Source organism: Sparus aurata, chromosome 23 (genome assembly GCF_900880675.1).
Source record: "Sparus aurata chromosome 23, fSpaAur1.1, whole genome shotgun sequence".
Taxonomy (NCBI): Eukaryota; Metazoa; Chordata; class Actinopteri; order Spariformes; family Sparidae; genus Sparus; species Sparus aurata.
This window is the reverse complement of record NC_044209.1, coordinates 7,834,897-7,848,990: the sequence shown is the minus strand read 5'-3', so window position 1 is coordinate 7,848,990 and position 14,094 is coordinate 7,834,897. Positions and strand designations below refer to the sequence as shown.

The 14,094-nt window shown below is 42.8% G+C and overlaps 1 protein-coding gene across 5 annotated transcripts in view; it reads left to right on the top strand.

Moving 5' to 3' along the window:
- LOC115575237 (myosin-10-like) overlaps positions 1-13,851 on the top strand; it is a 53,269-nt gene extending 39,418 nt beyond the window's left edge. For 3 of the 5 annotated variants that reach the window (XM_030407106.1, XM_030407104.1, XM_030407105.1), the window contains 28 exons: positions 437-551; positions 1,112-1,174; positions 2,923-3,116; positions 3,324-3,445; positions 3,613-3,682; positions 3,851-4,011; positions 4,165-4,273; positions 4,389-4,520; positions 4,605-4,811; positions 4,907-5,044; positions 5,231-5,354; positions 5,496-5,667; positions 6,997-7,209; positions 7,293-7,437; positions 7,534-7,740; positions 8,165-8,269; positions 8,360-8,512; positions 8,609-8,857; positions 9,067-9,279; positions 9,373-9,585; positions 9,675-9,836; positions 9,919-10,047; positions 10,212-10,300; positions 10,830-10,953; positions 11,147-11,355; positions 11,503-11,611; positions 11,840-12,012; positions 12,318-13,851. In XM_030407106.1, coding sequence (XP_030262966.1) covers positions 437-551; positions 1,112-1,174; positions 2,923-3,116; positions 3,324-3,445; positions 3,613-3,682; positions 3,851-4,011; positions 4,165-4,273; positions 4,389-4,520; positions 4,605-4,811; positions 4,907-5,044; positions 5,231-5,354; positions 5,496-5,667; positions 6,997-7,209; positions 7,293-7,437; positions 7,534-7,740; positions 8,165-8,269; positions 8,360-8,512; positions 8,609-8,857; positions 9,067-9,279; positions 9,373-9,585; positions 9,675-9,836; positions 9,919-10,047; positions 10,212-10,300; positions 10,830-10,953; positions 11,147-11,355; positions 11,503-11,611; positions 11,840-12,012; positions 12,318-12,474 — 4,257 coding nt within the window. In that variant the 3' untranslated portion in view covers positions 12,475-13,851. The remainder of the gene's footprint in view (positions 1-436; positions 552-1,111; positions 1,175-2,922; positions 3,117-3,323; positions 3,446-3,612; positions 3,683-3,850; positions 4,012-4,164; positions 4,274-4,388; positions 4,521-4,604; positions 4,812-4,906; positions 5,045-5,230; positions 5,355-5,495; positions 5,668-6,996; positions 7,210-7,292; positions 7,438-7,533; positions 7,741-8,164; positions 8,270-8,359; positions 8,513-8,608; positions 8,858-9,066; positions 9,280-9,372; positions 9,586-9,674; positions 9,837-9,918; positions 10,048-10,211; positions 10,301-10,829; positions 10,954-11,146; positions 11,356-11,502; positions 11,612-11,839; positions 12,013-12,317) is intronic. The other 2 variants (XM_030407107.1, XM_030407108.1) reach the window with 1 other exon arrangement.
- The last annotated feature ends 243 nt before the right edge of the window (positions 13,852-14,094 follow it).

Below are 14,094 nucleotides of genomic sequence, written 5' to 3'. Positions count from 1 at the left end.
ACACTACAAGAGCTGTCAGTTAACTGAGACTACATTATTTGCTGGCAGGTGAAGCAACAGACCAGCGGTCATTTATCAGACACTGGAAGCCAGTCGTCTCAAAGTGTATTTTTAAAGCATTTTTTTCTTTATGCTGTTAACACTGGGATATAACAGTAATGAAAGGAAGACGATCAGATGGCTGCAGTAAGGTTCATGAGTGAAATCTGATTTGATGCAGGGTTGTTGTTTTGTTTTTGCTGGTGGGATACCAAACCTTGCGTAACCAATTTATAACAGAGGTCTGTGGTTGTTATTGGTGTAAACTGTACATTACACCTTAACCTGCCTAGAACGTATTCTCATTTTTATAATTTGCTTTACATTCAACATGTTTACTAGTGCTTTTATTGTCCAACCAGTAAAGTAACTCTGAGGAATGACTGTGTTTCTTCAGGTGGACTATAAAGCTGATGAATGGCTGATGAAGAACATGGACCCCCTGAATGACAACGTGGCCACACTGCTGCACCAGTCGACTGACAAGTTTGTGGCTGAGCTCTGGAAAGACGGTGAGTCTCCCAACATTTTCTTTTGTCTTGTAGGAGCTCATCAAGCTTTGATTTGTACAAAAGAATATTGTTGTATGATTTAATCTGATGTATAAATAAACCTGCAGCTATCCTTATCAGTCCAGAACCATGTGACACTGCAAACCTGTTGTGGAGTGAACAAAGGAGACACAGGAAGAAAAGGATTTAAAAGCAGTTTTGATATATGTCAGATCAGAACCACAGCCTTTGGACTCATTATTTTGATTTAACATTTGTTTTTTATTGAATCACACAGAGTTCAGATGGAAACTAACATGGTTATGTAACACTTTGTGGTCTAATCTCTCACCTCATTAATACTCAGCTATGATAACCCAACACTAGCTTTGAACAGTGTACAGTGAATTAACCGACACTTAACTCTTCAGTCTTCTTTATAACAGCTAATCAATGCTTGTGAAAGTTTTGTATGTGTGTGGGTGTATGAATGACGGGTGTATGTGTCTGCATGCCAACTTTTCTCTCTCTTTCTCTCACTCTCCTGTCTTCTTTTTCTGTTCGTGTCTCTGTTGCTGTAGACATACAGACGTTTCAGAGAGCCTCTTTCTATGACAATGTGTCTGGGCTCCATGAAGCTCCAGGTGAATCATAGTAACACTTAACCTTCGTGTACCACTGGCTTCTCCTCATCCTCTGCACTGGAGGGATCACTGGTTCCCTGTCCTGTCCTGTGATGGCTGCAGTGTGCGCCCCTGTAAAAGCTCCCCTCTGGCTTTGCATGGCTGTAATCCAGTTGTAAAACCTTTGATACCAAAACATTTCATTCTGCCATGAATGCTGGAGGCATATTTACCTTCAGACTTACTGCCACAGTAATTATTCCAACATCTTGTGGGTTAAAAGATAAGCCAGGTAAGGCATTTCTTTTGTAATTGTGCAAAAAATAAAGCTTTGTGTACAAAGTTAATTCACTCATCAGAAAACAAATCAATACAGTGTTTTATGAAAAGGCAGATGTGTACAGGAAATATTTTAATTAAACTTTTACCTGGTCAGGTGGAGGGATTTTAAGACCGCTTTGTACTTTTTTGTTAACTAAAAGGGTTACAATAAGGAAATGTGCTCAGAGAAAGTGTTGCTAAAAGGGCACATTCTGGGGATATTTAGTTTATGCAAAGCTACACTGATTGGTTGTCCACTGACACAGTTGCATAAAGAAAAATATCTCAGTGACAATACAATAACTTTTTGCATTCACCAGACTTAAACCAGTGCATGTGTTTCAGAGCTAAGATGGAAAGAAATAGCAGTGCCCAGATTCATTTTGAGGAAAAAGTGGATCCAGAATTGCATTTAAGGATCTGTCTAGTGTCGGTCTGAAAAACATGGAACAACTGAGGAACCTGCATGCCAGACATCTGATCCAACTCTGTGTCATTAATCTTTTTTATTAAAAGACAGCTGAGCTGAGAGACGTTTGTGTTGCTGTCATGCAAATGCGAATGGGGTCATGTCCTTGCTTTGAGTACAGGTTCACTTATAAACAGGTGGAGGTAACTCACCTAGATACACTGCAATGGGCTGCAAAGCCGGGGATGAAGAAGATTGCAAGCTAGTAAACATGGATGTAAATAATGCAAGATATAAAATACTAAATAGATCTTTAAATGCATTTGAAATATTTTAAGGATGTTTTGGTGAGTAACTGAATGTAAACATAACTTTTTTTTGTTAACAAGGCATAGGGCTCCTTTAAGTTTATTTCTCTTTGCTTTTATTGGATCGTTGACAGAAGAGTGGCTGGACAAATTAACACTTAGGGATGAAGTGAAAAAGGTTTACTGGACCGCGAAGATGCTCCTGAAGCAGGAAGTTCAATTTAAATGCATATTTGTACCTAACAATGTGATAAATCAAACAAATAATTTATGCAAATTGCTTTTCTGATAATATAAAACAACCTGAAAAGCTCCCTCTTTTAGTAATATCCTCAGGCAGATCCTGCTTTAAAACCACTTTTGAATAAAGGATTGCTCATTAGTAGGCTGGCCGAGGGAAACCAGCTCTGCGTGTTTTGTTGCCTGTAATATCAAACCAGCTGATGGTCTCTGGTCACAGCTGGTGTGACATCATGTCTGTCTTCATGCTTTTTCAAAAAATTAGAAAAGAGTAAATCCTGCGCAGTTGAACCATTATTGGTAACAAAAAAAATTGGATTCACACACCAAGGAAAGGTTAAAAGTCATTTTGTTGGCTTTTCTCTTTTCTAAATTCATATCAAAAAGCACTTTTCTTTGGAGAGCTCTACATTTATCAGTAAATGAGTGACCTTTCCTTACATTAATACAGTCATCTTTCTCTTTGTCTTCATCTCAATCTTCATCACCAGTCGATCGAATCGTGGGTCTGGATCAGGTTGCGGGCATGAACGAGACAGCGTTTGGTGCCGCCTATAAGACCAAGAAGGGCATGTTCCGCACTGTGGGACAACTGTACAAGGAGCAGTTATCTAAGCTCATGGCCACACTGAGAAACACTAATCCCAACTTTGTCCGCTGCATCATCCCCAACCACGAGAAGAGGGTGAGTTTTAAAATGGTCATACCAACCAACTGGTCTGGGATCTGCTCCACTAAATCTGTTGACCTATCAAAGGTTGAGTTTTGGTTTCAAATACACCATCTAGTTCAAAGTTTATATCTAAAACTTTACAGAAATATATCCTGGGGTTAGGTTTGGACGAGAATCACCTCTTCATCATCGATGTCTTTCTTCTCCCTCCTCCCCTAGGCTGGCAAATTGGACCCCCACCTGGTTCTGGATCAGCTGAGGTGTAATGGTGTGCTGGAGGGGATCCGCATCTGCAGACAGGGCTTCCCCAACCGTATTGTCTTCCAGGAGTTCAGACAGAGGTAACTGGAGCTAGTTTGGTATAAAACAGCATGGATTTTATAAAATAAAAAGCGCATTATTTCCATAAGTAAATACACATAGTTGTCAGAAGTAGATAAATATTTCAGAGATGGTGAAAAATAGTTTTTTAATAAGTCAGAAACTTCTTTCTCGGCTCTTTGTCCAGGTATGAGATCCTCACTCCTAACGCCATCCCCAAGGGCTTCATGGATGGCAAGCAGGCCTGTGAGAGAATGGTAAGGACAAATAATAATAATCTCGACTGCTGCTTCAGAGTCTAATGATAGACAGTGGCATGAAATTATCAAAATGTGATCAAAAATAGTCTAAATAAGGTATTAAAAAGCTGTTTTATCTCCCTTTCTCGCGCTGTACCCTTCAATGTGTCTCCCTGTCTTTGGTAGATTCAAGCCCTGGAGCTGGATAGCAACCTGTTCCGTATCGGCCAGAGTAAGATCTTCTTCAGAGCGGGAGTCCTGGCCCACTTGGAGGAAGAGAGAGATCTGAAGATCACTGACATTATCATTTACTTCCAGGCCGTCTGTCGGGGATATCTCGCACGCAAGTAAGGGTTTCTCTCCTGCTGCTGTCTGCATTTGAGATCTACTCAACCCTAAATTGAAATTGAGTCTTTTATATGTATTTGATCACAAAAAAGTAGATTCTGCTGTTGTTCCACTCAGTCTTTTTCCCTCTTCTTCTCGCTGTAATGCTTCAGGGCCTTTGCTAAGAAGCAGCAGCAGCTCAGTGCTCTGAAGGTTCTCCAGAGGAACTGCGCTGCCTACCTGAAGCTGCGTCACTGGCAGTGGTGGCGACTCTTCACCAAGGTATGTGCTTGCTTGTATGTCATCAAGGGTATTTGTGTGTTTGCCTCTAGAGGTCACTATTCTCCGTAAATGGAGAGATTTATCAGTGGAGTTAATCCTCCATCTGTACCTTCAGGTGAAGCCCCTGCTGCAGGTGACCAGGCAAGAGGAGGAGATGCAGGCAAAAGATGAGGAGCTGGTCAAGGTGAAGGAGAAGCAGACCAAGGTGGAGGGAGAGCTGGTTGAGATGGAGAGGAAACACCAGCAGGTCAGCAACACTCTGAAATCTGAAGACATTATGTAGTTTTTTTTAGGATGCATCATTTGAGGTTTTAATGGTATGTATGTGTAGTTGATGGAGGAGAAGAACATCCTAGCAGAGCAGCTCCAAGCCGAGACCGAGCTGTTTGCAGAGGCTGAGGAGATGAGAGCCCGCCTGGCTTCCAAAAAGCAAGAACTGGAGGAGATCCTTCACGACCTGGAGTCCAGGCTGGAGGAGGAAGAAGAGAGGACCCAAGGCCTGCAGAACGAGAAGAAGAAGATGCAGTCCCACATCCAGGTGTGTCCTTCAAAATGTCTCCAAGTAGAATTATTTAAATTCAAAAAACATGTAAATTGTGTTTGCCTGTATGATTAAACTGCGTGTGTGCCTAGGACCTGGAAGAACAGTTGGATGAAGAGGAGGCTGGCAGGCAGAAGCTGCAGCTGGAGAAAGTGACAGCTGAGGCCAAAATGAAAAAATTTGAAGAAGACATTTTGCTGCTAGAGGACCAGAACTCCAAGTTGCTAAAGGTGAGAGCAAGAAGAAGGCTCTGAAGGTCTGCATTCAAGCTAAGGGTTAAGGATGGACAGAGGGAGAGAGAAAGTCTTCAAGAAGCTTTTTTGATATACAGCCTAAAGGTTGAGATCATTCAAATATGTAGATGCTGGGTTGAGACACTAGCTATTCTCTTACCTGTCTGTATCTCTTTCCTGTAGGAAAAGAAGCTCGTGGACGACCGAATCAATGAGATGACCTCGCTGTTAGCCGAAGAGGAAGAAAAGGCCAAGAACCTGAGCAAGGTCAAGAACAAGCAGGAGATGATGTTGGTCGACCTGGAGGGTAAAGGACTCATACGAAATACAGAATACACAGAATAGTAAAGTGGAAAGTTGCTCTGTAGAACCGTTTGACTTGAGTCTACGATGAATAGACGTTTCTTCTTCTTCTCTTGTTGAACTATTGTGGCATCTTTTAATTTAGAGAGACTGAAGAAGGAGGAGAAGACCCGTCAGGAGCTGGAGAAGTCGAAGAGGAAGCTGGACGGGGAGACGTCTGACCTCACGGATCAGATAAGCGAGCTCCAGACCCAGATAGAGGAGATGAAAGGTCAGATGGCCAAGAAGGAAGATGAGCAGCAGGTGATGCAGGCGAGGTAGGAGGAACCGGGACCACCGCAGGGAAGAGTGGTGACAGCACGGCTCAGTGCCAGTTAAAGCAGATCACCAACAACATACTCCCACATAACTTTGAATGAGCTAAATATGGATGTTTGAGCTTTGATATGGAGCCAGTGAGGTTATGCATCATGATGTGAGTCAGTCTGAGCTAAGTGTTACATAGCTGTGCAGAACGGTCATCAAACTAAACACTGTAAGATGCACCCACACCTGCCATTTTATTGAACTGGTCACACTTCAGACAGGTGCACAGCAGTGATCTTATCATCTTGTAAAAAAAAAAAAAGAAGAAGGAAAAAAACAAAAATAGCCTTTGAGCTTTTACTGATTGTTGTGCTTCCGTCTGACACGCTGCCGGTATCTACTCACTGATTCTCACATCGCATTGGAATGTGTTTGCGCTGACCGTATCATTGGTGCGCATGTTATAAGTGCGGTATTAATCAGCCTTTACAGCACACAGCTCCTTTAAGAGTGCGTGTCAGAGGATAACAGCCTGCATCAGCTGCTCTATGAAACAGCGACTATGCTGCCACCCAGAGTTCAGTCAGGAACATTAAATGCATACTATGAACAATTAGGTATTTCCAGTGGTGGAATTTAACTCAAAACTGTAAATCAAGTACCATAATTAAACACAATCTTGAGGTAAATATACTTTACTGAGAATTTCCAGTAACTCCACTACATTCTGGAGGCAAATATTGCACTTTTTACTCCACTACCTTTGTTGAATAGCTGTAGTTACTACGTACTTAACAAGACTTTTTCTCAAAATATAAATCAACAAATAAATATTGATATTGTATACATTTTTTGGCTACCCAGCAGAATATAGAATAATCACAATTGGCTCCACCTTTAACAGCTGCATTATTAAAGTGATCTAAACATTAATGCATCAGTAATAATCAGTTATTATAATCTAAATTATAAAGATAATACTATATGATATAATCTGAAACGATTATTCATAGTATGTATAATAGTTATGATTATCTTTGGTATATTATTAAGTATATTTTGACTGTATTACCTTTCGACTTGTAACATGTTTTTACATGGTGGTATTGCTACTTTTACTGAATTACATCTTCCACACCTGGGTTTGTCAACCTATGTAAAATGAACAGGTAGCTAAGTGAAATAATTGTTCAAACACTAACAAAATAACTTGGCTACATCTTATTTCAGTGTATTATAAGTAATTTATGTTCTTCCACTATCGTACCATCACAGTCACAATATTGTGTCCACTTTTCACCTGAGGTTTTATCAATGCTCTTCGTTGTTCTCAATGACAGGGGTGAAGACGAGGTCAGCCAGAAGAACAACGCTCTCAAACAGGTGAGGGAGCTGCAGGCCCAGCTGTCGGAGCTGCAGGAGGACCTTGAGTCAGAGAAGCTGGCCAGGAACAAGGCTGAGAAACTCAAGAGGGATTTGAGTGAAGAGCTGGAGGCCCTAAAGACAGAACTGGAGGACACCCTCGATACAACCGCTGCTCAGCAGGAACTTAGGTACTGTACTCTGCATTTTAGAGATATATCATAGACTAGGGGGGGGCATTAATTTGAAAATATTCTTTTTGCTAACTTTGTAGGACCAAGCGTGAACAGGAGGTTACAGAGCTTAAGAAGACCATTGATGAGGAGACTAAAAACCACGAAGCTCAGATCCAGGAGATAAGACAGAGGCATGCCACTTCTTTGGAAGAGCTTTCTGAACAGCTGGAGCAGGCCAAGAGGGTAACACACCGCTCCACAGTCTAATATTTCAGGATTATCAAATCCAGCAAAAAGCGTCATCATTTGACCACACTCATTTTTGTTGATTATGTCTAGTTCAAGGCCAACCTGGAGAAAACCAAGCAGAGCCAGGAGAGTGCCAACAAGGAGCTGGTCAACGAGGTGAAGGCCCTGCAGCAGGCCAAGACTGAGTCTGAACACAAGAGGAAGAAACTGGAGGCCCAGCTGCAGGAGTTCATGGCCAGGGTCACTGAGGGAGACAGGGCCAAGTCAGAACTGTCCGACCGCACACACAAGCTGCAGGTGAACATGTGATTTGATACAGTGGAAGCGTTCCAACTTTTTGTTTTAGTGATGAATATATTCAGAAATAGCTTGGTGTAGGTTAGTTGTTGTTTTCCCCCAGAAATATTGGATGGATATGGATTTCGAAGATGAAACTCGCAACTATTATGGAAAATAAGATACTTAATGATTAACTCCAGTCTTTACGTAAAAAAATTCGGGTGACACTTAAATGCATCATACTTTTATAAAAGCCACATGCAAAAATTGACTTTGTACAGTTGCAGATGTGAAAAAAACCACATCTCATTGTCAGATTTGGCCGTTGGATAAGATCAAATTAAAGATAGTTTATTGATTCAACTATCTGTGTGAATGTGTTTGACAAATAAATTTTCTTTGCGTCGATTACTTGGTGTAACTCTGGTATATCTCTATGCAGACTGAGCTGGACAACGTGTCAGCCATACTGGAAGATGCAGAGAGGAAGGGTATCAAGATGACCAAAGATGTCGCTGGACTGGAAAGCCAGCTACAAGACACACAGGTCATTATTGTACCTTTGAGCATTAATCATCAAGCCACAGTTACTGCATCCTTTCTGTTAAACTTACTGGAAATATTCATTGTCATGTAGGAGCTGCTCCAAGAGGAGACACGTCAGAAACTAAACCTCAGCAGTCGTATACGCCAGCTGGAGGAGGAGAAGAGCACTCTGCAGGAGCAGCAGGAGGAGGACGAGGAGGCGCGCAAGAATCTGGAGAAACAAATATTGACCCTGCAGGCTCAGGTAGAACAGGTTTTAGATTTTTTTTTTACCATTTGTTTAAATACTATTTTCCTTGACTTTAATTCAGATTTATGTTTTTTCTGTTATTGTTCGTAGCTGTCAGAGAGCAAGAAGAAGCTGGAGGATGACAGTGGAGCAATAGATGGCTTGGAAGAGGTGAAGAAGAAGCTTCAGAAGGACCTGGAGCTGACCAGCCAGCGTCTGGAAGAGAAGACCATCGGCTTTGAAAAGATGGAGAAGACGAAGACCCGTCTGCAGCAGGAGTTGGATGATATAACTGTAGACTTGGATCACCAGAGGCAGATCGTCTCCAATCTGGAGAAGAAGCAGAAGAAGTTTGACCAGGTGAGATCGCACTTTTTACCAGGAATATCCTGCTGGTTTTCGAAGACGCTGAAAAACAACTTTGGATGGAATGAGTTTGCAAGTTTGTCAAATATTTATTTATAAATAGTCCAACTTAATGACTTAATGAGTTTTACAGTTTAGTTTTTTTTACAAATAACATTTTCTGAACCTCCTGATCCACAATGTGATGCCTTCCTCCTGTGTAGATGCTGGCTGAGGAGAAGAGCATCTCGGCTCGGTACGCTGAGGAGCGCGACCGTGCCGAAGCTGAGGCCAGGGAGAAGGAGACCAAAGCTCTGTCCATGACCAGAGCTCTGGACGAGGCGCTGGAGGCCAAAGAGGAGCTAGAGAGGGTCAACAAGCAGCTTCGTGCTGAGATGGAAGATCTGATGAGCTCTAAGGACGACGTCGGCAAGAATGTGAGTGTTAAGATTGATAAAGCACCAATGATTTCCTGTGACATTTCAGGGGTAGTCTCACCAGTCATCCTCTACTTATCTCCTCCCTGTCAGGTCCACGAGCTGGAGAAGTCAAAGCGTACTCTGGAACAGCAGCTGGAGGAGATGAAGACTCAGCTGGAGGAGCTGGAGGACGAGCTGCAGGCCACAGAGGATGCCAAGCTGCGCCTGGAGGTCAACATGCAGGCCATGAAGGCCCAGTATGAGAGAGACCTTCAGGGCCGGGACGACCAGAACGATGAAAAGAAGAGAGCGCTGGTCAAGCAGGTGCAGAATAACACATAACATAACAACATACACTGTTAAAACAACAATGTATTCCCACAAAACTAACAACTTGTCTGGCTTCCCGTCAGGTGCGAGAGATGGAGGCGGAGTTGGAGGATGAGAGGAAGCAGAGAGCTTTGGCTGTAGCTGCTAAAAAGAAGCTGGAGATGGATTTGAAGGATATAGAGGGTCACATAGAGGGAGCCAACAAGGCTCGAGACGAGGCCATCAAGCAGCTGCGCAAGTTACAGGTACGGATGCAATGCTTCAGTTTGAATTAGTTACACTTACTACAGTGAGCAGCCTTTCTGAGAAATATGTTTTCTCCTTCAGGCCCAAATGAAGGACTACCAGCGGGAGTTGGAAGACGCCCGAGCTTCTAGAGATGACATTTTCGCCATATCCAAGGAGAACGAGAAGAAACTGAAGAGTCTGGAGGCTGAGATCGTGCAGCTTCACGAGGTACAGGATATCGGTTGTGTTGCAAGGTTACAATCTTCGCAGTGTGGGTTGGAGGCTGTTAATTTTCATGTTTTTTAGATTGATGTATCAGCTGTATTATCATGAGAAAGCATTGAGTGGTGCCTCTCAATAGTAGAAGTTCTGACGACCCGCTCTTTCCGCAGGACCTGGCGGCGTCTGAGAGGGGCCGGCGCCACGCTGAACAGGAACGGGATGAGCTGCAAGATGAAATCTCAAACAGCACTTCCGGAAAGTGAGTTTGCCTCACCGATTGAACACAGATCTGTCGAGAAATGCATCTTCTTAATATGCAAACAGATGTACCATTAAATCAGGACACATCTTTCGTACTAAACATTTTTGTAGCTTTTTGCAGCAAACCTCAGCTATTTTATTCTGCTTTGTTAAACATATTTTACATCCGTTTTTGATCCTCGTGATGAAGCAGGTAAATAAAGTGAATAAAAAACATAATAATAACCAGAAAAAAAGGGGGAAATCATAAATAAGTGAAATAAAATAAAGGCAATAAGTCATAATTTTTCTTTAATATGTCATATTTCTTTAACATTCACTTCCTGAGGTCAACAAGCCCTCCTGATAATAATTTTTGGACATATTTTGGGGTTAAAAGCAACCTTTTTATAAATATTTTGTCAAGAAAACTTCCTCCTCCATCCTTAGCACATGCAGTGAAGCAAAGAGATTGTGTTTGTTAGGTCTTTGTCAACACATAGACGCGATGAATGTCGTCACAATTTGAACTGTTTCCCTTGTGCCAGGTCTGCTCTGATGGATGAGAAGAGGAGGCTGGAGTCTCGCATCGCTCAGCTGGAGGAGGAGCTGGAGGAGGAGCAGGGCAACATGGAGCTGCTCAACGACCGCTTCAGAAAGACAACTATGCAGGTGGGGTGTGATATTTGATTAGTACTGTGAGACGGTTCATCGTAGAGCTTTATTCATCCCTTTTTGCACAAGACTAAGAATTCTTAATAAACCCATGCAAAATGATAAATGACCACTTATTAGCAGACACGCACAATGCAGATCTTCACTCCACCTCCGTCCATTATCTCCTCCCCTCCATCTTGTCCCTCAGGTGGACACTCTGACCACAGAGTTGAGTGCGGAGCGCAGCACAGGCCAGAAGAGCGAGAACGCTCGCCAGCAACTGGAGCGTCAAAACAAGGAGCTGCGGGCCAAGCTGGGCGAGCTGGAGGGTTCTGTGAAGAGCAGGTTCAAGGCCTCCATCACTGCCCTGGAGGCCAAGATAGCACAGCTGGAGGAACAGCTGGAGCAGGAGGCCAAGTGAGAATTCAGTACACTTCTCCTCGCATTAACTAATGAACATTTGTATGAAAAAATATAAGCCGTGCTCAAATCTGGGATCAAGGTTGAGTTTTAGACGATTAAATCCTGCTTTGTTTGTTTAACCTTCGCTGATGTCTGTTAAAGGGAGCGAGCAGCAGCCAACAAGATTACGAGAAGGACCGAGAAGAAGCTGAAAGAAATCTGCATGCAAGTGGAGGATGAGCGCCGCCATGCTGACCAGTTTAAAGAACAAGTATGTCCGACACTGTTGACGCTTTAGTCAGTTAGTGTTCAGCCCCACATTAGTTTTAATTAGTTCCAATCCTCTGCCAGTATATCTTACACAAACCTCCTCCACCCTCCTACAGTTCACATCAGAGAACTACCCTGCTGACTTTTGAGCACATTTTCTATTTCTTTGTAATGTATTTATTTGTGTTTCTGTGTGTGTGTGTGTGTGTGTGTGTGTGTGTGTTCGCAGGTGGAGAAGGCTAACTCTCGTATGAAGCAGCTGAAGCGTCAGCTGGAGGAGGCCGAGGAGGAGTCCACGAGGGCCAACGCCTCGCGCAGGAAACTGCAGAGGGAGCTGGATGACGCCACCGAGGCCAGCGAGGGTCTGAGCCGCGAGGTTCACACACTGAAGAACCGCCTCAGGTACGACGTAGAAAGAGAACGCATCCACAATGTGACATTCACAATTCGTCATTTTATTTTATTTTATATTTATCGTAAATTTCTATTTTAGCCTAAAAGCACTAAAAATATCACTCCTTGTCGCTGGCATTGGGGAGAGTTTTCAAAGATTTGGCTCCTTGAAATGAGCAGATGTCACCTTTGAAGATATGTTGGCTTGATCAATGACCGACCACGAGAAGTTATCAGTCCTTTCCTTTTCTGGGTTTTGCTGCTCTTTTACCTTTGTCTCTGATCAAATACCTCCACCGCTCTTCCTCCTGCAGGCGTGGCGGCCCCATCAGCTTCTCCTCCAGCCGCTCAGGCAGACGTCAGCTCCAGGTGTCGGAGGGAACCTCTCTGGACCTCCTGTCCGACGATGAGCTGGAGAACAAGATCACGGACAACAATGCCAATGAGACACCAGCGCCTCAGCCGGAGTAGAAGAGAGGAAGCCTTAACTTTTCGCTCACAGCCACAACAAGAAATACTTAGACCCTCCCAGCTTAAATAGGGACCCTCTTCTTCCCTCTAGCTCATGTCTGGATAGATCTGTTCTCTCCAAACACACACGCAGCATGATCTGAAGCCCAGCATATTCTTGACCTTACTTCTGAACCCTTAACCCTAGCACACACCAGCAGTTGGAACCCCAACGCTCCCCCCGCCCCCCCTCTACTCAAGGTTGTAATAAGCACTACTCTGCCTTACCCCTCCTTGTCAGGCTGCAGGGCTGTTTAATTGCAACTTCCGTCATCAATGAGCATAAAAGACTTCAGTAACACGAACAGGAGATGAGCTGTATCGCAGATAGGAGTGCTTTTCTTTAAAAAAAAAGCACATAAATTGCACATGTTAAAAAAGCCCCTTAATCCAGTCATGCACACATTAGAAGAAACCTCAGTTGGACCAGTATTTAGCGGTTTAAAATGCCTCCAAATGCTAAAGTAATAGCATTGCAATATTTAAAAGGAGCAGATCAAGATGAGAGAAAAAGAGCCTCTGACTATATTTTTTCATCAGTCTACAGTATACAGTCTGTCCATCATATGACTCAGTTTAGTTATATAAGTAGTAACTGTAACTAAATAGTATTTTTCCAACCCTATGTGAGGATTGTTTGCTTGCATACAGATATAGAAATGTGACTGTAAGCTGCCTTGTTGCCTCAGTGCTACAACACGTTGCTCTTTCGACAGTATTGGTTTGACAGTAGGTCGGTGTTGACTTGTAATTATACAGTGCTGGGCTGAAAGCGGCAATCTCATGCATGTCCTGTTGCTTTCTTCTTCTTCTTCTTCTTCTTCTTCTCCTTCTTCTTCTTCTTCTCCTTCTCCTTCTTCTGTGCCTTTTTCTTGCTCCCAAAACTCCAAACCCATTTATGCCACATATACTGTTCATATATTGAACCATGCCTATTTTCATGAAGGTATTTTCATAAAATATTCATACATTTGCATATGTAATAAGATCTTAGTTGGAAACTGATATTCTTTGATCTGTATGTTCTGCTACAGCTTCTCTGTTACCGCGATGATTGATGAGTCAGGCCGTGCGGGATTCTTTGTAGATGGGTGCTATGACTTTTCTTATGGATAACTTTTATACTTTTTGAGTTATTAAGATTTAAAAACAATCCAATAGACATCGACTGTATTTATATCTCTGCTGTTGTACACAGTGCAAACTCCATTCGTGTCTCAAAATGCTCAGTGTTGCACATCGATCAACTGTACCAATGCTCATTATCGTGACATGTACAGTTTATGAGCTATTAGGAGCTATAAAATACAATAAAGTCTATGGAGCCCAATCCACTCACACTGTTCTCATAAGTCGCCTGTTTACATTCAGAAGTCAGTGCCCGGGATATATTCAGTGTGCCTTACCCCTCCTTGTCAGGCTGCAGGGCTGTTTAATTCAACTTCCATCATCAATGAGCATCACAGACTTCAGTAACATGAACAGGAGATGAGCTGTATCACAGATAGGAGTGCTTTTCTTTAAGAAAAAAATGCACACGAATTGCACATGATTAAAAAAAACAGTATTAAGGACCAGTAT